This window comes from Colletotrichum fioriniae (genome assembly GCF_027942845.1).
Source record: "Colletotrichum fioriniae strain IMI 355084 chromosome Unknown scaffold_16, whole genome shotgun sequence".
NCBI classification, from domain to species: domain Eukaryota; kingdom Fungi; phylum Ascomycota; class Sordariomycetes; order Glomerellales; family Glomerellaceae; genus Colletotrichum; species Colletotrichum fioriniae.
Window position 1 is genome coordinate 404,493 of NW_027076852.1, and position 27,570 is coordinate 432,062.

General features: G+C 50.7%; 8 protein-coding genes across 8 annotated transcripts; 5 read left to right on the forward strand and 3 right to left on the reverse strand.

The window, feature by feature from the left end:
* Nucleotides 1-1,576: 1,576 nt before the first annotated feature.
* On the forward strand, nucleotides 1,577-2,225 carry N0V96_010970 (uncharacterized protein; the record flags this gene model as incomplete). The annotated part of the gene is made up of 3 exons (XM_065759114.1): nucleotides 1,577-1,637; nucleotides 1,713-2,050; nucleotides 2,124-2,225. The coding sequence occupies 3 exons, from the start codon at nucleotides 1,577-1,579 to the stop codon at nucleotides 2,223-2,225; spliced, it is 501 nt and encodes a 166-aa protein (XP_065612212.1).
* A 3,273-nt stretch (nucleotides 2,226-5,498) lies between these two features.
* Nucleotides 5,499-6,970, reverse strand: ARO8_3 (Aromatic/aminoadipate aminotransferase 1; the record flags this gene model as incomplete). The annotated part of the gene is made up of 2 exons (XM_065759115.1): nucleotides 5,499-6,709; nucleotides 6,793-6,970. 2 exons carry the CDS (start codon nucleotides 6,968-6,970, stop codon nucleotides 5,499-5,501), a joined length of 1,389 nt encoding a protein of 462 aa, XP_065612213.1.
* A 4,043-nt stretch (nucleotides 6,971-11,013) lies between these two features.
* On the forward strand, nucleotides 11,014-12,144 carry N0V96_010972 (uncharacterized protein; the record flags this gene model as incomplete). The annotated part of the gene is made up of 2 exons (XM_053195733.1): nucleotides 11,014-11,030; nucleotides 11,097-12,144. 2 exons carry the CDS (start codon nucleotides 11,014-11,016, stop codon nucleotides 12,142-12,144), a joined length of 1,065 nt encoding a protein of 354 aa, XP_053046768.1.
* A 2,853-nt stretch (nucleotides 12,145-14,997) lies between these two features.
* Nucleotides 14,998-16,531, reverse strand: N0V96_010973 (uncharacterized protein; the record flags this gene model as incomplete). The annotated part of the gene is made up of 2 exons (XM_065759116.1): nucleotides 14,998-16,146; nucleotides 16,526-16,531. 2 exons carry the CDS (start codon nucleotides 16,529-16,531, stop codon nucleotides 14,998-15,000), a joined length of 1,155 nt encoding a protein of 384 aa, XP_065612214.1.
* Nucleotides 16,532-17,237: 706 nt separating this feature from the next.
* Nucleotides 17,238-18,227, forward strand: N0V96_010974 (uncharacterized protein; the record flags this gene model as incomplete). The annotated part of the gene is made up of 1 exon (XM_053195731.2): nucleotides 17,238-18,227. One exon carries the CDS (start codon nucleotides 17,238-17,240, stop codon nucleotides 18,225-18,227), a length of 990 nt encoding a protein of 329 aa, XP_053046766.2.
* Nucleotides 18,228-19,826: 1,599 nt separating this feature from the next.
* On the forward strand, nucleotides 19,827-20,481 carry N0V96_010975 (uncharacterized protein; the record flags this gene model as incomplete). Its single annotated transcript, XM_065759117.1, has 2 exons — nucleotides 19,827-19,842; nucleotides 20,075-20,481. 2 exons carry the CDS (start codon nucleotides 19,827-19,829, stop codon nucleotides 20,479-20,481), a joined length of 423 nt encoding a protein of 140 aa, XP_065612215.1.
* Nucleotides 20,482-21,752: 1,271 nt separating this feature from the next.
* N0V96_010976 (uncharacterized protein) lies at nucleotides 21,753-22,804 on the forward strand (the record flags this gene model as incomplete). Its single annotated transcript, XM_065759118.1, has 2 exons — nucleotides 21,753-22,273; nucleotides 22,624-22,804. The coding sequence occupies 2 exons, from the start codon at nucleotides 21,753-21,755 to the stop codon at nucleotides 22,802-22,804; spliced, it is 702 nt and encodes a 233-aa protein (XP_065612216.1).
* Nucleotides 22,805-25,145: 2,341 nt separating this feature from the next.
* N0V96_010977 (uncharacterized protein) lies at nucleotides 25,146-26,198 on the reverse strand (the record flags this gene model as incomplete). The annotated part of the gene is made up of 3 exons (XM_065759119.1): nucleotides 25,146-25,257; nucleotides 25,346-26,092; nucleotides 26,194-26,198. 3 exons carry the CDS (start codon nucleotides 26,196-26,198, stop codon nucleotides 25,146-25,148), a joined length of 864 nt encoding a protein of 287 aa, XP_065612217.1.
* Nucleotides 26,199-27,570: the final 1,372 nt, after the last annotated feature.

A 27,570-nucleotide genomic window follows, 5' to 3' on the forward strand; every position in this document is an offset into this window, starting at 1 on the left:
AGAATTGAGCAATTCAGTGGCTGAGAATAATTCTCCTGATCACGACCAGGATGCGGAAACATGGTCCTGTTCACGGCAAAACTTGCCGCGGACCTGATACAGGCACAGGTTCAGGAGCTGGGGGCCAGGCAAGGATAGGCACATCCTCTATCCGTACCGAGAGCGACGATCTCGCAGTCTGCACTCTGTAACAACAACAGCACGACAGAGTAAGATCAGGTGGCATTGGTGGGCTGTGGCTGTGTGGCCTCAGCTCCTGAATTTCGCATCACCCAGACTCATCCCAAAGTCGGCGCAAGACAAGATGAGCTGGAATGAGAGCGTTAATGACATGTTCTTAAGACGGGTTTGGACGATCAATTTTTGGGAGGAAGGGACTTGTCTGGGTAGACCCGAGGACTGCGCCGCGGAAACGGAATTTCAGCGAGGCAAATGATTCAATCATTGAGGTGGCCGTTTCTGATTATTTTTATTCACCCAAGAAATCCAACCGTGATTCGAGTCATTCCGTGACAAATGGCTGTAGATCACCACAAAGTCGGTGGCCGGCGGCCCCGATCCCCTCTAGGCAAAGACAGCCCCAGGCCTGCCATCGACCGGAGAATAATGCACAATTCCGGGGGAGCCCATTTTTCTGTTCTGCTCTTGGCGAAAACAAGAGTCTGCTCCTAGAACATCGCGCGTTTGAAGACGGCCTCGCTTCCGGAATCCCTGACCACCAAGAGGTCAGAGGTCACCCCAAAACAAGCGTCATTTCTAATACGGGAAGGCAGCAAGCTTAAAGTAGGGTTCCCACGTTATTCCAACAATTGGCTCTTGTCAAGAGAGACTGGGCCTCTTTCAAAATCATGCACCGCGAAACCAGAAGTGCGGGGATTCGCGTTTGGCAGAACAAGCTTGAATCTGGTCTCGAGGCCCGCCAGGGGCCCTGGGCAACGAGACCCGTGGAAAAAATCTGGTCCCATCAGCGGTCCAATTGTAGCCCGAGTTGCATTAACTTTAAAGCTTGAAACGGCGATGCGGATAACTTTTGCGACAGGATTGGTGAAGGGGAGTCCGACCTAACCGACTTTGAGGTGTGCCGAAGAGCCGGGGCTACCCTGGCCTGCGGCACAATAAGCCTCGTTTGAGCTGCTGATGTGACGGGATGATCAGGCATCTGAACAGGTCTTGTTGCAGGATGAGGCTCATGGCTGTCATCTCGAGTCAAAGAAACTCATCTGGAGTGTTGCTCAATGTAGTGGTGCACTGGCGCTCAGGTGACACCGCCATCCGGAGTTTCAGGGTGTGACAGCAAAGTCTGTATGTAAGCATTGAGCAGGTGGTGGTGGCATACCACCGAGGACTGGATCTCAACATACATAAGAACATGAAGAGAATCTCCGGTTCCAGCGTGAGGTTTCCCTTCTACTGTGAGCGTCTGTCTGGCTATCTCCGTTCTGTTCCTTGCTATTACATTCACTCCGTGCTGTGCGCGGCTCTCTTTAATTGAGCTCTCATTCATTAAGACCTGGTGTCACTTGCACGAATAATACCACTCCCTATCACGAAGTACCAATACGACCTTACAGTCAACATGAGGTTCTCAACTGCCGCTTTCTTCGCCATTGGCCTTTTGGCTGGCAACGTCATTTCTGGTAAGCACATCCTTGATCACTTTCAAATCCCTTGAGTCTAGTGTGCTAATATGACCCCATAGCCCGCGGTCCAAGGAAACGATGTTGCCCTCCCCATCGAAGTCCGTGCAGACGACTTCGTCGCAAACGACGCCGCCCACCTCGAGGCCCGAGCGAAGAAGAAGAGGGCTGCCGGAGCGGCGGCCAAGAAGAACAATGGCGCTGCCGCCGCCAAGGCGAACGCTGCCAACGCCGCTGCGGCAAAGAAGAATACTGGTGCCGCTGCCGCTGCGAAGAAGAACAACGGCGCCGCCGCTGCTGCCAAGAAGAAGAACGCCAATGCGGCGAAGAAGAACGCAAACGCTGGTAACAATGCCAATGCGGGCAACAACGCTAACGCCGGCAACGCCAACGCTGCCAAAGGGCAAGGGCAAGTCCCAGGCCGAGTTCTCTGGCTTGGCTTGCACCGATGGAAAGGGAGCTGGTGCTTGCAACGCCAACGGCCAGTGCGCCGTCAATGGCAAGACAACTGCCATCGCTGGCCAATGCGGTCAGGCAGCGAAGAAGGCCAACAAGCGCTATGTCTCGGATGTCACCCACCTCATTTGAAGCAGCAATTGTTTGCGAGGGTTGGTTTTGGCGTAGGATCGGGCGGCGTGGACTTCGTGGATATGATTTTTATGAACAAAAGGGGGCAGTGGCCACTGTAGCTTCGCCGACTCCATACATGTGTAATGACAATTGATCGAGTCTCAAGCTCACATAGCTTCCCCATATGAGTAGCAAAATCAGGACAAGTTCAATGATTACAAACCTGATCAGGCACCCCAAGAGATATGACGACATCCATCTGTTCGAATTTCCTTATTTCCTGGCATCTGCTGAATGGTGCACGCAATTGTTCAGAAACCTTTGGATAAAACCTTCGATTGTGGGCTATGAAGCAAAGAATGATGATCTGAGTTGTTTCTGACTCATACTTAATTATTTCAGACGTCTACAACTTCTTTTTCTTTCTAGCTTCTTCATCAATTCACTGCTAGGACAAATAAAATATCAGTTTCTGTTCTTAACTTCTCGGCGAATTGCCGTGAGTTCCCTCCAGTGAATGGCTGGTCACCACATCCGCGGTACTCGGCATCGAAAGGGACGACGAGCTGCTTGCAGACGAATTTTCTGGCAGCCTCTATTGCCATACGGGTGGGATGGGTTGCCGCCATTGCCATTGGTGTTTCGGAACATTGGCATCCTTTGGCAGAATGTTGCAGATCCAGAACCCCTGCGTCGATCAACTCCTGCCAGAATTTGACATCTCTGTCACACTGGACCCGCCGTTCTCCATCGTCTACATCAATATTTGACGTAGAGGACGGTTTCGAGTTGTCATGTCTGCTGTGGGGTTGCTGTTGGTCTCTGCTTTCCAGAACCGTTCCGATGATCAAGAGCCACCTGACTTCATCACACTTGAAGTGTCCCCTGATTAGAGCAAGTGCGGCGCGAACATGCCGACTCTTTGCGGCGGCGATCAGTGGCATGAGACCACGGAGGTGGCTGAGGCGGTGGTATGGGTTCAGCCAATGGTGAGGTTTTGCGTTGTCCCTAAGTCCATATGGGCCAAGTCCTTTGGAGAGCAACTTACGGATGGTCACCTCATCTCCGCGACTAGCAGCGACCTCAATAAGTGACCTAGCGGGGCGGCAGTCATCTGAAGTCGACTGAATCGAAGGGTCGAACCCCCATTTCCTTTTCCAGTTATGTCGGTAAAAGTCTCTTGCTAGAGCGTAAGGCGTTTGTGCGAGTACGTTGAACACCATGGGGTGCCCATGGTCGACGGCCTCTTCAAGGCACATGTCCATGGCTTGTTTCAACCTGTCTTTCCTCCTATTACTGCTGTAATAATTATTGATAGTGATTTCCTTCTTGCCAAGAGGCATTTGGTTATCGACTAGCAGTTGGAGTATTTCTAGCTGTGGCGCGCACACAGCTTCCAGAAGAATTTGACTCAAAGTCTTGGTTGGTATTCTTCGGTCTGCGGCATCCAAAAGAGCACTCATAGTCTCCAAGTCGTCAAAAGCCATGGCTAGCCTCCAGAAGTGGACATCGTGAAATCTGACTCCCTCTATTTCCTTCCCTCGGACCGTCTTCGTTATCTTCTCTTGTGAGGTATTGACCTCGTAGTTGATCAGAAGGACAGCAAGATTCGGACTGCCACTCCTGATCGCAGCTTCCATGACTGATCCCATCAGCGAAGAAACACTGTATTTTCCAGCCCGAGACTTTGCCGTCCCGATAGACGATAGTGATTTAGGACCTTTCTCCAGGATCTGAGGCAGCACAAGCCGCTCCGCATCTTCTGATTGCAGATAGAACTTGGCAAGGAATACCAAGTCTTTGAATGGCTCATTTGTGATGACAGGATCCGAAGGGAAAAGAAGCTTTTGAAAATAATCACTGAAGAGGTCCCAAATTCCATAATGTTTGACTGGATCTGGAAGGTGGACAGCTTGTTTGCAAAGATGATGGATGCGCCTGCACCGTTCTTCGCTGTCGAGGTTCAAGCCATCATGTAACATTGTCCTGTCAGTGATGGCGTTGATCACTGTAGCTAGGTTTGTGTTCCACGGCAAGTGATGATATGACTGGATCATGAGGTACTTTGCCAGGAAGAAGCTTGCATCACCGCGATGTTGCACGCGGCACTGGCGTGAGACCATGTGCGAGTGGCCTTGTTGGGCAAGAATGCTGACTTCTGGATTGCGCCTCATCTTGTGAAGAAGTTTGGTCCTGTAAATGGCTCTCATGACAATGAATTCGAACATCTCTGATCTTCGATTAGCCCTGCTAATGGAAAATTATTGTCTTTCATGGCGTGAATCTATTGAGCGTGATGGGAGGACACTCACTCGAGACACGTAGAAGACGAGTTGCGTCTCTCAAATTGAACTCGCTCTCCTCATCATAAGCAACGACATCTCCGAAAATTTGATCAAGGCATTCCAAGGGCAAGTCCAAGAGGTGTGTTGAGTTTGTGGTACAGTCCATGGAGGCATAGGCTCGTCTTTGATCCTTTTGAGCCATCGGGGCGGTTCCTAGCAGTTTGATCTTTTGGTGGTGGTGTTGTTGGGGAGATTTTGCCTCAGTAAAAAGCTACCGAGAAACCTCGGATATGTAAACTTGGAAGCGAATATGTCTGGGAGAATTCGAGTGTGAACGTGAATCCATTCAACTTCCTTATCCAGCTGAGAGGTTCCATAAGTAGGTATCGAATGGGTGGTAAGGCAGTTGTAAGCCAGAGCCCCCTGTCACCCAGGGTAATATGTCATTGGCTGAGTCCGATCTTACTAGTGCCCCCACTGAGGCCAATTGGCTTGTGAGGCCATTCCCATCGAGGACCATGTGCCGCAGCAATAGCCATCGGCCAATCTCACCTTTTGCCTAGAGGTCTTTCGTTGCAATCGTTAACCAAGCGTATCCTCAAGAGACTTGAATGAGCACATATACGCATATTCATAGTTCTATTACTCAACAAGCTTCACTTTCATATTCATTATCGTTCTCCGCCTAATTTTTCTCGAAACCTCTTTAGTACTGCGAAATTCAAGATCTAAATCAACTCAGCATAGTTGGAAGCTTTTCCTCAACGCTGCTCCGAACCGATTCACTGCCTCCTCAATTTGAGCCAGTGGCGCGGCAGCGAATGTGGTCCTGAAGAAAATTTCATTCAGCGGGATGTGCTTGTTGGCATTGAACCAACTACCCCGAGCAATGAGAGCGCCTTGATCCAGTGCCTCTTGCCATATCTCCTCTTCAATATCACTCGGAGACTTCGTCGAGGCATCGGGGTGTTTTTGCCAGTCCACGCCCAGCCATTGCTGCAAGGGTTTAGTAAAAGAACATCATTTGCGCAAGCAAAGACGTAGTACTCACAAACATGCCCGCTCGTGCCGGCTCCCATGAGACGATTTCCCGCGGCAAGTGCTCCTCGCAAACTCGCACCATAAAATCCCGACGCTCAGTGTACTCTCTACGGATATGTAGCATCCACTCAAGGAACCCGGCGTGGCCCCAGAACTCATCTAGAAGCTTGAAGAATGCGAGTTGGCTGAATCCACTGGGTCCCTGTGTCGATACATCTGCATGGGTCTTGTATCGCTCCACAACTGCTTGCGGAGCAGTAATCCAACCGATTCGAGATCCAGGGCTGACTACTTTGCTGAAAGAATCCATGCGCATGACACGCCCGTCTGTGTCGATGGCGAGGTATGTTGGGACGACTGTCTTGAGCAAATCTGCCGGCGACTGGGGGGAGGTGGAAGGTGCTGCTGGCTCCGCAGGTGTGCTGTAGGCGTCCATCTGAAGCCAGTAGTATGGATCATCTTCCAGAATGACCAGATCGTGCTGCTGTGCCACCCGGTAGATGTCTCTGCGGCGCTGGAGACTCTGAGTTGCGCCGGTGGGGTTGTGACCTGTTGGAACGAGGTACAATAAGAATGGTTTCGCCGCGTTATCGTGCTCTGCTGGGTTCCACGCATCCAACACTTGAAGGAGGCTCTCTGGCAACAAGCCTTCTCCGTCCATGTCGACACCGAGGAACTTGACACCCATCGGCTTCGCGGTTTCGACAGCCGTCGAGTACGTGAACTTTTCTGATAGCACATAGTCTCCCGGTTTGGCGAGCATACGAAGAGCCATGTCTAGCGCCGAAGTGTTGCCAACGGTCATGGTGCATCCCCAATCTGCATAAGGGGGGTTGTGGACCATCTCGGTGTGTTCAATGATCCACCGTAGAAGCTGGGGAGACCCGCTACCTTGACCGTAGTTTAGCGCTACAGAGATATCGAACACGCTTCGGCCGTCTGAAAGGTCTGTTTTGCTTGATCGAAAGCATGCATCGTCAGCAGAGGAGTTTGATGTAGATTTCGACCTTGAGCTGCTCGGAACGAATGACGGCGTGAACGAGAGTGTCTCGAAAGGGAGGAATTCGCTGAGTGGAATGCCGCCGCCAAGAGAGATAACATCCGGGTTCTGTAAATGCTTGAAAGCTGCCTTTAGCGAGGATCCTGTCCTTGTTGTCGATTCACGAGTCAAACGGTCTGGCAAGTATGGCAAGGTCAGTTTAACCGTAAAAGCTCTTGTCATTACTGTCAAAGATTTTGGACTCGAACAAAACACTCACAGCTCCAATCCTTGGCTAGTGGCTTATGCTTGTCTGTTCTGGTTTTGAAGTCTTCGGTGGTACATTGAGCAGCCACACCCCATCTGCTGGCCGGGACCGTGCGCCGAGCGGGCTTCAACACGGCATCGATGACAGTGCCCGGGATGGAGGTATGGTTGGAATTGATGTATTCGCCCATGTTTGTTATGTGAGAATGCTCAACTGAGTCACGATGATGTAAAATGCCGTGAGCTAGGAAGATTCGCGAATATCGAGATAGCTAAAGGATTTGCTTATATACTGGCCTTCGATGCTTTGCTAATCTGCGTTTAAACCATTCCTAAGGTGCTTGACTCACGTCCGAGCCCTCGGAGTGAAAGGTCAGATACCTAGAGATAGGAGGAATTTTGATGGAGACACAACCTAAGTCTCAACAACGATTGGCACCGATTGATGTCTCACTTGTGGGTAGCTGTAATGACATTTGCGCCTTTCTTCGCTGTCTGTAGATTGATCCGCGCACCCTGCTGCTCCTTATCGAGAATGTTCCTGTCAAGAGCGCCCTAGGAGTCTAAGACGGTGGGGGGAAAAGACAGAAATGGGACTACGGCGTGATATCGGAGTGATGTGGGGTTCGGAGTGTCAAACTCAATCAACAGCACTTAACCACACCCCAGATATGTACATGTAAAGTCGGAGTCAACAGAGACCACAGCTCGCCGAAAGACTTCTCTCCGCGCTGGCCCGCCGGGTTCATTTCACAGCAAGCAACAAACAGCTTCCAGTTCATCTGATGATGGTCCCTGTGAGTTGGAAATGAAAAGCAGAATGAACGTAAGACTTGCTGCGTGCGAGCCCTGTCGGCGTTCGAAGCTAGCATGCGGTCACGAAAGACCTGCCTGCACACGGTGTACTAGCCGCGGACAGCGGAGTCATTGCGTTTACAGATCTAGACCGTTTCGGAGAAGAGTAACGAGAACGCAGGTCCAAGAGACGGAGTGAGTATGCAATAACAAATGTAGAATGTTGATGTTGGTGACTGACCCGCGCTTACTCCCAGAAGTCTAATGTCAGTTGGACCGACGGAGACCATTACAACCACAACCTCGTCGACACCTAAGTCTCCAGCTGATGCCCCGTCACCCATTACAGAGACGCCGACTGCGTCGACACAGCCATATCGCTATCCTAATCCTGGCTTTCTCGGAGTCTCAAGCCACTCTACCATCTTCAATCATGTCTTCTCTGGCGATGGATTAGGGCCTGCTTCTGATGCAGACCTGACTCCACAGCCCAATTTGGCCTCGCCAATTGATCTAGTTGGTAACCAGGTTGTCATGGATAAGGCAATGCATGCGCTGTCGCGTCTAGAGAAGATGGACATCTCCAAAGTCACACCTCTAGTGCGTTCCTGGCTCGGAAGGGGAGTGAACTTGCCTTTGGCTGGACCTATTGTCATCGAGTGCTTATGGTCCTTGGAGCATTGGAGAGAAGTCCTTACGCCGACGACTGTTATTCCTGGAGAGAGTGGTGGCTCCAGCTTTGGAATCACAAGCGCTGGCTATGTGGCAACTCTGTTGACGAATACACTGCGGCCTTTTGCCTTGAGTTCTCATTCAACTCGGCAGGACTTCCTAGCCCAGATGGTTGAATCTAACTTGAGGTGGGAGACGCTCGGTATCTTCTTCGTCGCTGCAGCCAGGGCAGCTTATGACACCCCCTACTTCCCGCCTCTCTATACAACAAATGAGCAGCGACGAAGACTGATGCAGGCACTAACTTACATCGGCGACTATTGCCTGGAGACAAGCCTTTCCCTCGATTGTCTTAATGATCTACAGTTGATTCTCCAATATGAAAACTTCATCGTTCATTCGCATCTAGATGGTGACCAGAGTGAGTTCACGGCTTGTAGCCCTCCGATTGAACTGTCGAAGGCGGTTGCTGACCTTATTCACACCCAGGCTACCATTCATGGAGACGGATTGGAGATCTTGCAAGTTCACTCTTCGCGCTAGGTTACCATGAGAAAATCGAACGGTGCAACCCGAATGTCCCTTCTTTTATCATTGAGCTGCGGAAGGCTTGCTTTTGTCGAATCTACACCGCCGACAAGGGCTTGGCAGTGTTTCTTGGACGGCCCCCGCGAATAGTAAAGGACTACTGCCATTTTCAGATACCAAAAGTACACAATGGATGGATTGAAGACGAAGTTGGCGACATCAAAATGGGACACCTTGAGCCCATCAATTACAACGCCGATACACGTTGTATTGCCCGTTTTGCACTTCTAAAAGAAGAGGTGCTCCAACTTCTGAGGAGAAAGAATATGACGGATGTCACGAAAAACATCAGGTTTGCATCCGAATTTTTTGTGTCACGGACAATCGGTGATACTGATACCATTATTTAGGGAGTTCCGCGAAAAGGTTGATTCACTGTGGCAAGGTTTGCCGGGTCATTTCAGGCTCAGTTCGAGCCTCCGAGAGTGTCAACAAAGCCCCTTTGAAAGAGATTTCTTGGCCCATATCAGGCTAGACTATCTGCATAACTTGTTCCTCCTAGGACTCGTTTCGCAACAACCTATCTCCGATCCCAAGGACGAACTCTTGGAGGTTGCGATAGAAATGCTTTCCATTGTGGTCGAGGTTATCCTACTACGCGATCAGCTAGTGAACTCTGGAACATGTCTGATCTGGAAGGTGGCGCAATACGGACTCCCCGCTGCGGGGTAATTTCACTGGCATTATTGAAGGCAAATGCTGCTTCGATTGTGTTTCTGCACTCGAGGTCCAAGATGATCCAAGACCTCAGTGTCTTGGTTGCCGAGACTAGGACCGGAGCTTGGATCCAGGCCGGCGAACCGAATTTCGCGTTATTTACCCGAGCAACTGGAACAATCCAGACAATGCTTGACTCTTTGCTCGCTGCAAGACCATCTGAGGAAGAAGATCCGACGAAAAATGTTGCTACTCTTGAAGTTTGGGAACCTTATTCCAATCACCAGCTTTGGGATTTTGAGATGGAGTTCTGGTCCAATCTCGCAGAACACCCTACTCTGCTTGCTTGATAGGCCTGGTTGAGGAAGCAAGTCGAATTGACCCCTTCTCATGACTGGATTTGTTTGTACACCTCGGAAAGGAAATGCGAATAACGTCAAATAATTTGATCTTGCAACTTGAGGCTACGCTAACGATGAGGCATGCCTAACTTCATAATGTCTCAATTTCCCTTTACTAAAGCAAACTGCTCTGCTGAGTGAATACCTCGCTTCCTTCGGGGATGAGTATGCACTACCTAGTACATAACATAAGCAACTCTCCGATATCCAGCAACAGCGCTGGCAGCCTTTACCATTTGGTCGAACCATCCGAGCCATCCGTGACCGTGAATAACCCGGCATGATGGATGGACCCGGTTTTATGGACAAGCAGCTTGATGTCATGGGTGAACTGTGTCAATGGGCCAATTTCTGCAGATTGGCTGTGAATGGACACAAATCCATGCTCTCCCGAAGTTCCGTCTGGTCGATTGATCCACCCTTTTCCCCTCTTCTACTAGTGTTTGAGAGGCCTGTATCAAAGGAGACCCATGTCGACCTCGCTCTGGAGATGATTGGTGTTGTGGTGGAGCAAGATGGAGGCAAATGACCCTCGACAATCAATTGGGGGCCAGGCTGGCCATATCCTCGGATCCTTCAAGCGAAGGATGTTTACCAATGCTGAAGAATCGTCTGGTAATGATTTCTGGTGTAGAAACTTGAGAAATAAACAGTATCTTTGGTAGAGATGCTCAAGGCTAACGATGTCGCAAACTGTTGCCGCTCGGGGTCCAGCGACTGTAACGTAGCATCTACAGCAGGACTTACTTCCTGGTAAAAGTCGAAGGTTGAGCCGAAAACCATGTTCATTCATCATCAATAGGACTGAAGATCGGCAACGAAAGTATTTAATGCAGGTTTCTTGAGTTACCAGCCAAGACATGAGCAGTCCATTTTCGGTATTCTTCACGTCAACGTGGCAGAATTTACCGGATGTGACCACCATTTCAATATTTTGTGACCTGTCGATGCATGTCGCTCCACAGGATGTCCACTAGTGGGGTCTACTGGTACGCAATAGCAGGAGGATTATCATTATCGATGAGGGGCTTCTTGTTGCTCTGTAGAAATAAAATCTCGTGGTGTTTTGAAAAGCAACACAGCTCAGTGCTCCCTGCATCATTGTCCCAGACATCACCACGATGGTCCACATCTTCTTGTGAGTGAAATTTATCGGATCTACTACTTCGTGTGATTAGTACGGCTCATCAAGCATATAACGTAGTGTCGGCGGCACTGGCCATATCGGTGGTGCTGTGCTGGACCAGCTCCTCCAGAAGCATGCGAATGCGAATGTGAAAGTCCTGGTCCGCGACGAGAGCAAAGCCACGCGCCTTGTTAAGGCCTACCCACAGATTGAAACCGTCATTGGCGACGCTGGAGACTTTGAAATCCTCGAAAAGTGCAGTCAGGCGGCCGACATCGTCATCAATACGGCTCCGGACATCACACACGACGACGGTATCAGGGCGATTTTGACCGGTCTGAAAGCACGTGGTGCCGCCAAAGGCACCAAGCCTCACTACATTCACACATCGGGAGCTTCTCTCATCTGGGATGAGCCCGCCGGATCCAAAGACGCCCGTCGGTGGGACGATATCGCCGACATTGGAGACATTTGCGCGTTCAAGGGCGAAGCCCACACACACGCTGTTACCGATAAGATTGTGCGCGATGCGGCTATAGACGTCAATGTGGCCATCGTGTCGCCCGGGTTTGTTGGCGGCATGAGTCCGTCTCTTGAGCACCCAACCCCGATCACGACGCCTGCCCTCCTGCTCACCGCCCGTGCCTTCAAGTCCGGCTGGCAGATCGCTGAAGGAGAAAACACCCACGCTTGGATCCACGTCTCGGATCTGGCAAAGATGTTCCTGATTCTTATCGGAAAGGCCATTGACGGCGGCTCCGAGTCTGAACCATTCGCCATCTGGGGTCCAGAGGCGTACTACTTTGGCACGAGTGAGGATATCTCGTTTGGAGAGTTCATGAAGCACCTTGCCCCTGTCCTCAAGGATCAGAAGATCATTGAGAGCACTGAGATCAAGTCAGTCAGCGTGGCTGAGGCAGCGAGGGCTAGTATTGCTGGCAGCGACTACGACCCCGATGCTCCGCCGCCGCCACCCGATACTTGGGCTATGCACATCGCCATCATGTACGGCATCAACATGCGTATCGAGGCGTCGAGAATGGCCAAGCTTGGATGGAAAGCAGAGAAGGGATCTATCTTGGAGAGCTTCCCGCAAATAGTTGCCGGATTACTTGCGCGAGAGTAGTCAGTTGCCGCGGGAACTCAAGCGTTTACCGGAATTATCACTTAACCCCAAATCTTTTTCTCATCTACTTTGTCGACGATGTAAAGCATTTAGTGGAATTGAGAACATATCTCAATTTACCAGCAAATTACTAGACAAAATGCAATAATAAGGATCGAAGGAGCCCAAGCAGAAACTGAATGATCGTGAATACTGAATCAGTTCAAGACCTAGTGCTCAGGTCTTCAAGAACTCTAACACTTTCATGAGACAGCAATAGGTAGTAGCATGACACTTCGAGCACTTATCGTGACCTGAAACAACAATAACAGTTTGAAGCTTACAAGGTGTATCGATAAGCAGGGTGTCGATGTCCAAGAAGGTGAGCCCTATTCCCATGGAGTCGCTCATCTCGATCTCCCCGCTCTCGTTTCGAGTTTTCCCATCGACAGTAGAACATCTGCAGGCAAACGGTGGCACAGCAAAGAATCAAAGATCCTACGCAGACCGAGTGACCCAAAACATAATCTGGACTGCGACACTCATTAGCTGAAGCTCTATCCAGACGATGGAGTCTCACTGTTGGTGAGGTGACTTACGCATCCTTCTGCAGATAAATGAAGGTAGCTGGGAAGGCGGATGTGTTTGCTAGGCCAATTAACAACCCGACACCGGTAGCACGAACGTAATGAGGTGCTAAATTGTTAGACAGCCAGCCCTTGCTTGGTCAGAAGCGTGTTGAGTTAAGTTCTGAAGAGCTTTATGACTCACCATGATCATCGCGCTTCCAGGGAAAACTCCCGTCGCAATGAGGAACGTACCCCCATACCGAACATTGCTTGACTTCGAGGCAAGAATCATGACATACCCGCACAAAGCTACCATGCTTCCAACAGCCATGATAGGGCCTCGTGCCTTGATTTTGTCCGACAGAGCAGAAGTGGCGAGCACGACAAGAAAGGCGGCGATGTTAGGCGGAACGGTGAGAAGCTGGATCTGAGTGGTGCTGCGATATCCAAGGCCCTGGATGATCGATGGCAGGAAAAGCGAGAAGCTCTGTCAATTAGACGAGACACGTTAATCACTGCAATACGTCTGAAGATAGAATGACTGTAGGGAAATCGGACGTACGTAAAGGGGGATGAGAAGAAATATCCATGCCATAGTGCAGAAATATGTCTGTGGCGCGAGTACCGCCATTCTGACCCAGTGCCAGCTGAAGTGCTCGTCATTGACGTCTTCAACTTCAGTCGCACCATGCGAGTCTTCTCTCAATCTTCTCATGGCCTGTGTACGTTCATCCGTTGAGAGGAACTTTGCATCCGCCGGCGTACTTGGCATGAAGAAGAAGCAGGTTACACCGAACACTGTTGTAATTGCACCCTCCACTATTAAGCGTTAGACTTCTGCTCCGCCGCCAGATCTAAAACGGTCGAGTGCAACTTACCAAAGAAGATCCAAGGCCACCGATTATAGCCACCGAGTCGTATTGTTGCTAAACCTGTGGCCAGTAGCCCTCCAAACGCGCCAGATAAGGGTGCTGCGCAGTAAAACAGGCCGATACGATACAGCATCTGATGTCGACGGTAGAACATGGCCAGATACACAACGATACCTCCAAGTAGTCCGCCCTCGAAGAGTCCAAGGAGAATTCGACAGACCACAAGACCTGCGAAGGACTTCGTGAAACCAAGAAACGTACTCACAATGCCCCAGCAGGTTATGAGAGTTGGCAAATAGACGCCGGCTCGGACTTTTTTCACAATCCAGTTGCTTGGAACATCGACCAGGATGTATGGGATGTAGAAAACCAACAACGCAACATTGAACTTCGTGCCAGTCACCATGTTGAGGTCCTCCAGAAGGCCGTCGATCTTTGCATTTCCAATATTGCTTCTGTCGATAAACGCAAAAAGCCTGAAAAAAAAGTAGTCAGTTTCTTGCACTAGTATCTCGATATTGGTTCCGATCCAGCCTGAAGTCATACCAAATGCCGAAAAGCCAAGGAATAATGTGGACGTCAAACTTGCGATCAAGCCGTTTGCTTAAAACAGGGTCTATTTCGTAATGGGCCTGGGATTGACGGATACGCTCCACATGGCTCTCTTCGGGCTTGCTATCCTCGAAAGCATTATTCGTCTTCGGACCATGGTCAGCGGGTTCCCCACTTTCCTTTGACTTGAAAAACATTTTTGGCATTCAGTCCAACCCGGAGACAAAAACAAGACTGTTGAGCAGCGTAAGGTCAAGAAGAATGCTCAAGATGATGTGCTCAGGAGAGCAGGTTGAGCCATGCACATGAAACTTGACAGACCGGTCCCAGGAGTAAGATTAGCAACAGGTTAGGGACATTTATGATTCCCAAGAACCCAACACGTTTCTCACTCACACACCCAATTATGACTAGAGACGCTAAACATCCTCCACAAAGCTTATCCGATGGATGAGCACTCCGTCATCATCCCATGGGGTTCATGTGCGGGGAAAGCCGGGGCAGGCATTCGAGTAGCCATCTCCAAAGATTGAGAAACCGAAGGGACTTCTGCGTGATGGCGCTAAAAGTACTGCTATGGGACCAGTAGCTTGCCTTTTGGGATTCGGGTTGGGGAGCATTGCCCGGCACCTCGCTGTGTTGTGTACGGCAATGCATTAGACCGGCCGGATGGCCACAATAGGGAAACCGCAAGTAGACATGACACTATAGGTAGGCGAATTGATAGGGATGGCGGGGTTTGTTTCCGTCACAGAACAGTTTATTGACTCAAGCTACTTGGAGTGTGATGGCCACCAATAGGTTTTAGTCAAAAGCTGATAGCGAGGTATCCTCTAGGTAACTGTAAAATTGTTGATATTCGCAGCGATCTCTCAAGCCAGTCATGGCTTGACCCCTAATTCCTCGAAAATGGCCTCATTATGCTCGCCAAGCTCAGGTACTTTATCCATTCTTGACGCCTCCACCGAAGCAAAACCAGGGGGGATCAGGGCAGGAATTGTGCCGCTTGGTGTCTCGACATTGGTCCACCTCCCTCTTGCTCGCAGTTGTGGATGTTCCCATACGCCTTGCATGTCATTGACATTGGCATTAGCAATAGACGCAGAATCCAGTTTTTGTAGAACCTCTTCAGCAGAGAACTTTGCGAATTGATTGGAGATGATTTCCTTCAACACATCTCGGTTCTTCACACGGAGCGTGTTGCTCACGAACCGCGGGTCTTTGGCCAACGCTTCATCGCCAAGCACGGTCCGGCAAAGATTAGCCCATTCCCTCTCATTCTGGACCCCTAGCATGACAGAGCCGCCGCCGCCCGTCTCAAAAGGTCCGTAGGGGTATATGGAGGCGTGAGCTGCTCCAGACCGAGCAAGACCAGGGGCGCCGTTGTAAGTGTAGTAGAGTGGGAAGTTCATCCACTCGACCATGCTTTCGAGCATGGAAATATCTATCCGAGAGCCTTTGCCCGTCTTGCCTCGCTTGATCACTGCGGCGAGAATGTTGGAGTAGGCATACATGCCGGCAGAGATATCAGCAATCGAGATGCCTGCTTTCGCTAGATCCGGGCCGTTTCCTGTGACGGAGAGAAAACCTGCTTCGCTCTGAACGAGAAGATCGTAGGCTTTCTTGTCTCTGTACGGCCCATCTGAACCGTATCCTGAGATATCGCAGACAATCAGAGACGGATGGGTATTTTTCAGGGTATCGTAACCAAGGCCTAATCTTTGAGTGGCTCCAGGGGCAAGGTTTTGGACCAAGACGTCTGATTTGTCAAGGAGCTTGCTCAGTACCTCAAAGTCTTTTGGTTTCTTGAGGTCTAAAGCCAAACTCTCCTTTGAGCGGTTCGCCCAGACAAAGTGGGAAGCCATACCGTTGACGCGAGTGTCGTAGGCCCTGGCAAAATCACCAACTCCGGGTCGCTCGATTTTGATGACTCGAGCACCCATGTCCGCCAGCTGGCGGGTGCAGAACGGCGCAGCAATGGCATGTTCAAGGCTGACGACGGTGACACCCTCTAGAGGCAGTGGGTCTCTCTTTAGTCGAGGAGATGAGGAAGTCGATATGCATCGATGCTGTAATCCAGTGCGTGCGGATGATGTCTGTGAAGAGATGTAGTTGAGATATCGTGAACTCTGCTTTGTGGTTGTGAATGGCCCTGACGACGCCGTACCGTTCGCGAGTCGAGAGGCTAGTACCGAGAAAGCAGCCCGTAGTGAAGACATGGTAGACAAGGGTACACGAGAGAGGAACGTGGATGTGGAAGTCGGCGATTAAAGTTTCTGATGATCTAATGAGATTGCCAGTGGTAGAATCTTGGCTTCAATCTCGAAGTTTCAATCGCGATATGTTATGGAGACTCAGCGGCTTTCAGCAGTCCCATGAATCGGCATGGATGCGATCATCACTTCATACCAGCATTGGCCTCGGCTCGAATTCTTAGATTTGCGCAAGCAAATCGTGGGGTACCTTAGTCAAAGCGTAGCGCCGGTGCATACATGTAGCGTCGGTTTCTTCAACCCAAGTCGGCTTTATGCAACACCAGCCTAAGCGTCGATCACTTCCTGGTGTCGTCATTTGCTAACTAGCCTGGAAGACAGTAGCCGGGCTTCGGGTCTATTTGCCGGACCTGAGGTTACCTTTAGTTGCCTTCATGTTATGATAGTTGTGAATCGGCATGCGTGAGAAGATAATAATATCTCGAGCGCTGATCATACGTACTCTCTTCAATCACACAGAGTTCAGCAGTTTCTCGGTCAATCTTGGCCAATCAACATGATGTCAGCCTCTTTGTCACGGAATCTTTGGCGCGTTGCGCGACCAGCCACCAAGACCGCGGGGTGCCTTCGCCGGGCACCGATCACCTCAAGACATGGCTTGGCAGCATTTTCAACATCGCCATCAAGGAGTATCATGGAAACCACTGGGTTCACCGAGAATCAATTGACTGTTCGAGAGGCAGTCAGCCAAGTCTGCTCAGAATTTCCCAACACCTATTGGCAAGAACACGATCAGAACGAGCAAGATCCGAAAGAGTTCCACGCTGCTCTCGCAAAGGACGGCTGGCTTGGTATTGCCTTGCCAGAGTCCCCTCGGCGGCTCCGGCCTAGGTATCTCCGAAGCGACAATGATGATGCAGACCATCACCGAATCTGGTGCCGGCATGGCTGGTGCGCAATCCATTCACGCCAACGTCTATGCCACACAACCGCTGGCCAAGTTCGGAACTCAGGAGCAGCTCGAGAGTACGATCCCCAAGATCATTTCCGGAGAGTGGCGTACGTGCTTCGGCGTCACAGAGCCCAACTCTGGCCTCGATACTTTACGCTTGGCCACAACAGCGAAGAAGCAGACCGATGGATCGTATCTCGTCACTGGCCAGAAGATTTGGATTACATGCGCTCAAGTAGCATCCAAGATGATTCTGCTTGCGCGCACGAAAGCCTACGAGGACTGCAAGAAGCCGAGCGAGGGTCTATCGCTCTTCTGCATCGACATCGACAAGTCACAACCCGGTCTGGACATGCGAAAGATCAAGAAGATGGGCGGCCGCGCCGTCGACGCCAACGAAGTATTCTTCGACAACTACCATATCCCCGCGAGCTCACTCATTGGCCAAGAAGGCCAGGGCTTCAAGATCATACTTCACGGAATGAACGCTGAAAGGTGTCTTCTCGCTGGCGAGGCTCTCGGTCTAGGCTACGCGGCGCTCACAAAGGCCTCAGAGTACGCGCGTGATCGCGTTGTATTCAAGAGGCCAATTGGGCAGAATCAGGCTATTGCGCATCCCTTGGCGGACGCATACATGAAGTTAGAGGCGGCGAAGCTTGCGACATATCACGCTGCTCGGCTATATGATGCCAGCAAAGAGGATTCTTCTATCCGTCAAGACCAGGTTGGAGTCGCGGCCAATAGCGCAAAGTACATGGCTGCTGAAGCGGCCTTCACGGCATGCGAAAGGGCGGTGCTTACGCACGGAGGCATGGGCTATGCCGCAGAGTACGACGTCGAGAGGTATCTACGCGAGATCTTTGTCCCAAGGATTGCGCCTGTATCTCGCGAGATGATTTTATCGTACATTAGCGAGAAAGTACTGCAACTACCTCGGAGCTACTAGAGTAGAACAGAGTTTAAGTACATGAAATGATAGAATCTTTACTCACTGCAAAGGAGGCACGATCTGCATGATACTGTAGAGGGCGTTTCTCCCTCCTCAGAACCCCAAATTCGTGCGCCAGGTTTACTGAAAGACTTTTTTCTATCTAATTTCAGGACTGGGTGTGTTGCAAATACTGGGAAATGAAAACCTATTGATTAATTACTCAATTATTCACCGTATCCTTTCACCCCTATCTGCAGTACACCTGTTTCTCGGTGAGCTCGGTCAACATTTGAGACATCGGTCAAGGAAATAACTTCGGTGAGGAGGTCCACGGAAGAAGAAGCCGAGACGTCAAAGCGTCCCCATGGAAAACACAGTGCAATTGAACCAACACTGTACGGAGAGGTTGGTTGCGCAGAGATATTATGCATGTTGTTCCCGTCGCAGGTCCAGAGCACCACCTATCTGCGCCTTGGTTCCTGATATTCGAGTGACGTCTGAAAGGACTTCTGATGTCCTGTTCGCGGTTCTACTGCGGTATGCCAAGTACCAGTGCCTACAATGCCGACAGAGAGCTCGAAGAAACCGCGCGCGAAGCACGCGTGTAGGGAGTGTAACTCGCGACGCATCCGCTGCAATGTCACCGAGCGCCACCCTTGTTCAAACTGCGAGACAGCGCAGGCGACTTGCGAAGTCATCCCGTCGCGAAGAGGCCGGTGAGTCTCTCCCGTCATTCCCCACACCGATATCTCCGAGTCGGCAAATAGTGATCTGGCCGGTTTAGGTATCTACGGAAGTCCAAGAGGCAGAAGCAGACGGAAGAGGCCGCGTCGACGACCCCGGAGCCCGCTGCCCCGGCCGCGTCGTCCGCGCTCACCGCTGATGTCGCCGCAACGCTCGCTTCTATGAGTACTGTGTCTCCGTCGCATGGACTTCCGAGCTCCTCTGGAATATCGCAGACTCCTTTTCACGCCGATACACCTGCTTCGTGCCATTCCTCTGGGACTACGGGCGGCAGCCGGTTCTTTGGAGAGTCGAATTTTATCACTCTTGTTCCTGGAACATCAGGACCCGGCAATGAGGCTGCGACTAGTGACGGGGTGTTGAAGGGTCGTCTCACCTTTCCAGTACCGCAGACGCCGCAATCTCATGACCTGGCTACTTCACCCGCCAGCGTGCCTTCCATGAGCTCTGCGACAGAGCGATACCTTCGGGATGAGGGAGCACTCAGCTTCCCTGACATGCAGAGCTGTCTCCCAGCCTTGCATGCTTACTTCACTTGGTTTCACCCTTGTTTCCCCATTCTTGACCGCGCAGATATCGCCAGGCGGCTCGTGACGATGGACATTTCGCCGCTCTTGTTGCAAGCAATGCTTTTCATTGGCTCGACGTACTGCGACGAGGCAACGATTCTTGGCATGGGGTTCAAAGACCGGTCTGAGGCCAAGAATCTGACATACTCTCGCGCGCGTGTTTTGTTCCATGCCAACTGGGAGAAAGATGAGTTTACACTTATCCAGTCACTGTTTCTATGCAGCTTCTGGAGGGGTGGACCGACGGATTGGAGAGACGTGAGGTACTGGCTAGGGGCTGTGTTAACCCTCGCCCAAACTCATGGCCTTCATCGCTCGTAAGTCCCCCTGAGTTCTCTTGGTTTGTCCGGGTGCTTGGCTGATAAGGCACACAGAACTCGATTCATCACGAAGGATCCCCATTTCGCTCGGATGAGACGCAGAGTCTGGTGGTCAATCTACGTAAGTCTTGGGTCCCTGGATAATCATGATTTCTTATCTCGTCATGCGTCGTGTTGGTCGTTACTCACATATAACAGGTCCGCGAACGGCAAGCGGCCGTGTCATTAGGGCTGCCTTGTCGAATCCGTGATGAGGATTGTGACATTGAGCCCCTGACTCCAGTTGATCTGGAGGATGATGCTGACGAACAGCGAGCAACGGGTTTTGGTGCACCAAAGTCGGAGCATATTCATTATGCTATTAAGATGGTTGACATCGCTCGCCTTCGTGAGTTCCATTCCTACATGCTACAGCTAAGTCTACTTGTTACCATCTTGACTAACCTATCTAAAGTCGGGAGAATTATGGACACCCACTTTGCACCTGGTCGGGGACCACCAGCACCGACGGAAGTTTGTGAATTGAAGCAGCAGCTTGAGGATTGGAAGCAGGGTCTACCAGAGGAGATGCGTAGAGGCCCTGACGATGGGCAGTCTTCGGTCTTGACCTGCTTGATCCACCTTGCCTACAAGTAAGTTGAGCCGCGTCTTTTGAGTGCTGGACTGAACATGATTGTTACATGACAATGGCTAACATCTGTCTGACTCAGCCATCTTCGTATCCTTGTGCACAGAAACGGATGGCTGCGGAATAGAGACCAGGAAGATAAGAGCGCAGCTCTCGCCGCCGCTTGTCGCATCAGTCGCATCGCTGAAGACATGCTCGCACAAAGGACCTTGCAATACGGCCAAATGCACCTGTGAGAACCCAAACTTTACGGAAAGCATAATGCCGTGACTGACTCTTCTAGACTTACTAGCCTGTTTGCGGCTTTTTGCATACATGCGATTGACATCAAGTCAGCGGACGGCATCAGTCGCCGATTAGCCGAACATAGAGCCCAGATGTGTCTTCTTGGCCTCAAAGAAATTCAAAAGTACTGGCGCATTAACAACAATGTGCTTGACCTCTTCCTACAATACCTTGACGAATCAATAGCGAAGAGACTCAACGGCGACAGCATCGAATCTGCACCCTCAAACGCACTACCCAGTTCCATCACGGGTCTTGGCTCGTTTAATGACGCAGAAACGAGCCCTCCGGTGACTCTACTCCAAGATGCTCTTCAGCAAGCAAGACCCGACGCAATAGAAGATCAATATTTCAGCCTCATGCGCACAAATTGGGAAGGCGAGGATGCCCTGGAAGATCTCGGCCTATTCTTGGATCCTCAACTGTACGCCAATGGGCCAATGCAGGTAGAGGGGCTGAACTTCCTTCAACGTTGCTTGTAAAGACGACAGAGCACCCGGTCGCCCTTCTATGGAGTTTCAGGCATTTGACGGGCGCATTCACGACTTGAAGAGGATCCCTTGACGCCCGGCATCAATGGCCGTGGAAAGGACAGGCTAAATTCTCACTCAGCACCATTTCGGCTTCTTCTGCCGAGCACAGTGGCTGCTCGGTGTTTTTGCAGTCGAACCTCAAGAAACCGAAAGCATATAGCCGGGCGGCTCGGCTACCCCACAAGCTGACGCTTGCTCAGACCATTCCCCATGCGGCGAAGCAGAGATGGTTTGGGGCTCTCTGGCTAGTTACTCCATCGGCCTTGACATCCCGAAGCTCTTTTGGTTACCAGCCCGATCCAATACTCACTTTGATCTCAGAGTTTTCGATGAGAATGTTGTAAAAGACCGAACGAATAAGAGCTTCTGATGCCCGCGAGACCTGAGTAGTCTTTCGTACCCACCGAGGCTTCCCCAAGTCTCAACTGTTCATGTCCACAATGATATCCCTAGTTCATCAAATGCGGCCGGCCTTCCGTCAATACACCGCTCGCTCACAGCGATCCATCGCGACCAATGCAACAAATGCAGCAAGTAAGCTCCTCGACACTTTTGCTGGCAGAGATGTCGTCCGCAAGCAATTACTCGACTCGAACCAACTTCAACGCCTCAGCTTGACCCTTAACCGGAAAGAGCTGCACCCTGGCGTTGATGTTTCTTCAGAAGCACCCGCTCAAGGCACGCCCCTGCCCCCGGGCTACCATCTCGTTTACTTCACCCCCACGGGCGTCGAAAGCGAGCTCGGAATGGACGGCACGGACAAAACTTTCAACGCGCCGGCACCATTTACGCGTCGGATGTGGGCTGGAGGGAAGATGCAATTTATTGAGGGAACCTCTCTCAAGGTTGGGGAGGTAGTTGAAGAGCGCACGAGACTTGTCGGGGCGACGGTGAAGAAAAGCAAAAGCGGAGATGAGATGGTTTTGGTAGATGTCGAGAAGGAATTCTATGGGAACGATGGGCTGGTTGTCAAAGACCAGAGGTAAGTCTGGGACATTGCACTTCCATGCAGAGGCATCGAGACTAATGGATGCTCAGATCGTGGATATTTCGGCCTGAAGTAGACGTGTCGCTGGCCGCAAAAACAGCACCACCGCGTAGTGATAGAGCACCTACTTGCGGGCCATCTACCATCACCGACCAATCAAGCGCAGAAGGAAGCATAGTTCGTCACTTCCGATGGTCACCTGTTGGTCTCTTCAGGTTTTCTGCCCTCACTTTCAATGGTCATATGATCCACTACAATGAACCCTGGACGAAGGACATCGAGCGCCATCCCGAGGTTGTGGTTCATGGGCCTTTAAATCTGATTAATATGCTGGACTATTGGAGAGACGTGTACGGCAAGGACGGCAGGGAAGCACGACAGGTTACCTATCGAGCTATGTCTCCCCTCTACGCCGGCGACAAGTACACGCTTCGAACAGCTGCTGTGGAAAATGAGAAGAGACATGAGTTGCTCATTGAGAAGGACAACATTGTCTGCATGAAAGGAGAGATTATTGGCAGCTGATTGCGATCTGAACGCGACCATTTGATACATCAATTCAGGGCAGTAGTTCGATCAGTTTCTCAATGTTATAGTAATTACACATGTAGCTTCGAGCTCATTTTTACGACCTCCTCATTGTCTCACCCCAGATTTCAAGATTTGAGCCATAAACATGTATCCCGACACCAAAAACGAGCCAAGCATCCAGACCAGAGACCCAAGCCATCCATCCAAGTTTGTCATCTTAATCAATCATCAGTCAAACCTCTCAAAGAAATGGCTTTGCGCAAAAGTAGTGAACTCACTGGCACACTGGTTCCTCCGCTCTTACTGACCCATGGAAACGCTCGGTCAATCACTCGACTCTCATACTGACTACATGCCACACTGATATCTTGCGTAGATGGTTGGGCACCAGAATTAGCCTTTTCTTTGAGGGCAAGTATTTGAGATAGTGCGTCCGCGCAATCATGGAAGGCCTGATTGCCTCCCATCCCCCTAGCATGGCACGTTGCGTCAGTACGGCGGGTTAGCTCGTCCATGACAGAGAGTCCGACGAACCTGTTAGGCTGCATTGCATGCATCGCGTCCCCAATCAGCCAGACTCTAGGGTGTCCCTCGTTGCCAGATGTTCGTTTGACATTTTTCCGCCACGATTTCGCAAGCCTGTTGCTTGCTCGCATGCGTGCTACGGTAACGAGGTCTTTGCTCTTGCCTTCGAAACCTGTCGTCAACATTGTTCGGCTATACAATACTGCGTCAGTGATAGGCAACTGAGGAAGGTGCTGTCAGCTCACTACTCGGGTGCCCAGTCTTGGGTTGCATCTAGACATATACCCAAGGGATCTTCAACCTCATTCCAGTCATCGGTCGGCATTTTCTCTTTGGGAATCAAAATGCCCCAGTAATAGGAAGCATCCCTTGTGCTGTATCTAGCTCCATTCTCGGATCTATGAGTCGTCTCATCCGTGGCCGGCAGGAACACTAAAAAGCTAGAATCTCAGCTTTCACCGTGTATCTTGTTGCACCGTGGCATTATATCTGATCAGGTTTGACGTACACGCATAGAACATGGAAACACCACCTGCAAATACCATGAGTGGACTTTTGGTCAGACGCTCAGGTAGCTTCTCCGGCCAATCCTCGGGCAAAGGGCCTTTACTGAGAATCATGGCATGGCTGTCAATTGGCACAATATTCCGTGCTCCGACTTGCTTGTTGATCTGTAGGTACCTCATCAGCAAACCAGATTGTCCTCTAACATAAGTGCTTCCAATGTTGTGCGATCTTACCCTTGATCCGCTGCCGTCTGCACCAACAAGAATATCGCATGTATCAGTAGTGCCGTCGGCAAAATGAACCCTCACACTTTCTTGACCATCGTTGCCTTGGAGAACTTCATATCCCTGAAAGGCTTTTCCGAATTGGATAATGCCCCTCTCCTGCAAGGGGGCAATCAAAATATCCCGAAGTACAACGCGATTGATAGCGGAAGATGCACTGTAAGACGGAAGCTGGCCCAAGTCAAGCACAGTCTGGAACCTCGTGTTCATCAAGGTCGGTGCCGTAAGACCTGTCGAGGACATTTGACTGAATTGCGATTTGATGGCCGCAATATCTGTCGGTTCTAGACAGGCATTGAAACCTGTCATGGCGCTGTCGCCCAGTCGTATCTGGAATCCCTCTCTTTTGGCATCTTCCGCGTCACGTTCGTAGACGGCCACATTAACGCCGTGGTTCATAAGACCGTTTGCGAGCAGTGAACCGGCGAGACCACCACCTGCAATAATTACTTTGAAGGGCGCAGCCATGGTGAGAAGTAGTTGAATGCTGGACCCCAGAACTATTCAGATTCAGATAGACTGGAAGGCAGTGATGGTGGCTTTATGACGGACTAAACTTATCTTGGAGCAATCCAAGTTATATGTTCTCTTGCCCGGTCTTCTGGCAATTTAATGTCAATAACCGTGAGCAGAACCATCTCACGTGAAACGAGTGCCGGGAAACGAACACGGCATTGCGTACGGATTGTCTACTTGATTACATGTTCACTCAGAAAAGAAGAAGTCATTGCGATGTCTCATACCGCTAAGGCAAGTCCCCCTCCCCCACCGTCGGATGTCATACCAACTCCACACGGGCCCGTGAGGGAGTACGTTGCCATCCTCCGACTGGCTCGGTGTTCGGTGCCCGCAGTTCTCCGTTGATGCGCTGCTTGGATAAGGTTACATGCCGCAAAGCGAAACTGAATCTCAATGGTTGGCGTTCCTGTCGAGTTGCCAAAATAGAACCAAAATGGACTTCTTCGCCTGAGGACTTTCTGATTGACCTAGCCGAGTTCGAATTTTTTTCATCAGGTAGTTCAGAAAAGTGGTTTTGCGAGACCGAACTCGAGCTCTTCCACCGTTGATGAGGTCTGGGCATGGACCATGGCATTTGCGGCGGCGGTGTTTACTCGATACGGCTTGATCGCACTATGATTCCGTTACCAAAGATGTCAGTGGCTTTCCTGTTTACTCCGGATGCTGCCTCCCCCCACCCGTTCCGTGAGGTGAAACTTACCCCTCATCATGGAGAGCCCAGATTACCTTCTTTGGTTGAGAAAGCCATCGGATCTGGTTCGTCGCGAACTGGGCAGCAGATCCATCGAAAGGTCGGCCGTTCAGATTGGCTCGCCCCGCGATGGTAAGGATCGCCACGTCTGGGGTGGGCTCAATGCTCTTGATGATACCCTCATAACCACCCAAATGTCCGTTCCAGAAAACAGTCTGTCCGGGCCCAACAAGGAAGTTGTAGGCTAGTTGACCGCCATCGTAGTGTGAGAACACATTGTTCTTCCTGTCGCCGATGTAATCTCCAAAGGATTTCATTCCGTCGTTCATCTGTTCGGGCGGCATGTTTTCTTTCATGCGCAAGAGTCCATACTTCATACCCATTGTAATGTCAAGGGTGCAAGTGTACGGTGTAGCCTCGCCTTTGTAGACTGTTCCGGTGTCAATCTCATCCGGAATATCGTGATGTCCACTTCCCGGCATCAGAGCATGTAAAGAAGGCCAAACGTGGACAGACATGACAGCTCGAGAGTGATTCGGTCTAGCTGGCATTCCGGGCGGCCCATCAGCGATAGGTAATTTGCCGTTTACCGCAGCTTTGCGGTCGTCCTTTGTGAACAATGGAATACGCTCTCCGCCCGCGACGGGGAAGAGCTGAGATTCGTTGACGCCCGCATCTCGGAGAAGGTTAATCGCCTCGCCGTTGGCGATAACCACAGCGCCGGTCTTCTTTGCTATCTTATCCGCACCAGGCAGGCTACGCGTAGTGTTCAGCCTTCATGAACGTTCTCCAGAAAGATCAAGAACTTACTGATCGAAATGGGCGTGAGATATGAAGATATAATCTGCTTCGGTTACATCATTGATATCAAGATGCTTCGGTAGGACAGAGGGCCTCTCCAGCCATGTATCCAGAAACAAAACCAGGCCGTTGGCTCGCAGGCGAAAGGTCGTGGCGCCTAGTTTTCCGTCGATGGAATCAGTTCAAGTGCTCTCATTAACCCAACAGAGTACTACCATATTATAGACTGACCAAATCATTCGATGGTCGCTGAACCCAACATTTCGGCGCTATTAAAGCCGGTATAATTACTCCAAAGCTGAGAAAAAGGATGTCAATACCCCTAGGCAGAATATGTTGCGCTTGCGGGAGAGCTCAGGATATGTGTGTTGTGAAAAACTGGCGGAAAGACTCACCTCAGGTACGGGTGGGAATCACGGGCTAGAAGTAGGAGGGCAAATGCGTCCGAAGTAGCATAGGCGCTTAAAGTGGCAAGAGGGGAGCGTATTGCTTAGCTCATGTGTGGATGGATCATCGAATGTGCGTCAAGTCGGACTTGAATTACCCCCGCGAACGGACTTCGTGGCCAAAATCGGTGTTGATCCGCGGAGTGAAACCCAGATTAATCAGGTTGGGTCAGTTGAGGCTCTTGCTTATCAAGACTCTCAATCATGATGGTGCCGTGTTACTGTATGGCGATTGTGCCTTGAAACCGCATCTCTCGCTACCTTCCATGTAAAAAGTGCCGGGTACTTGTCGTCCGAACATTTTGGTTGGCGTCAAATCCTGGGCAACTGAATCATAACACTAACACATTACGCAATGAGTAGTCCTCAGGTACGACAAAAGATCTGTTAATTCATCTCAACACGCCAAAAGACTCATCATACAGGGCTGTTTCGTGATATTTTAAGTCCTTTGCCTAAGATTAGGTATTTGCCCCGGAAAGGACAGCGGGAAACTTAGAAAGAGGCTTGCTTTCCAAGCTGTGCGATGGGATTGCGAGAAGTCTTATCACTCGATCACTGCTTTTTATGTAAGATGATAACCTAAAATCAACTCAGCAGCGTGAAGAAACAAGTCGTAGTCACCTGCTGTGGCTTTTGCCCAGGGGGTGCTCCAGCTATATCGAGAGTCGTGCGAAGCACTGGGAGTGACGTTTATCTCTCAAAGCTTTGGAAATGACTTCCATTGACCTATCATCCCCTAACTTAAGGTCACAACCAGTAAAACTTTCCAACGGAAGCTTACGTAGTGCCCCAACTCAAGCCAAAATCAGTGCCACGCGGCTGCCTTCATGATATCGCGCCATCGGATTACTCGATGCCTGAGGATATGTAAACATACTGCGGGCAGCATCATGATTTAAATTGGATAGGCGTTCGCTCAATAATTCCGAAAGCTGGTCCCATAGCTGGACAAGGGTTCAAAAAGCCCTGGTCAGATGGACACCC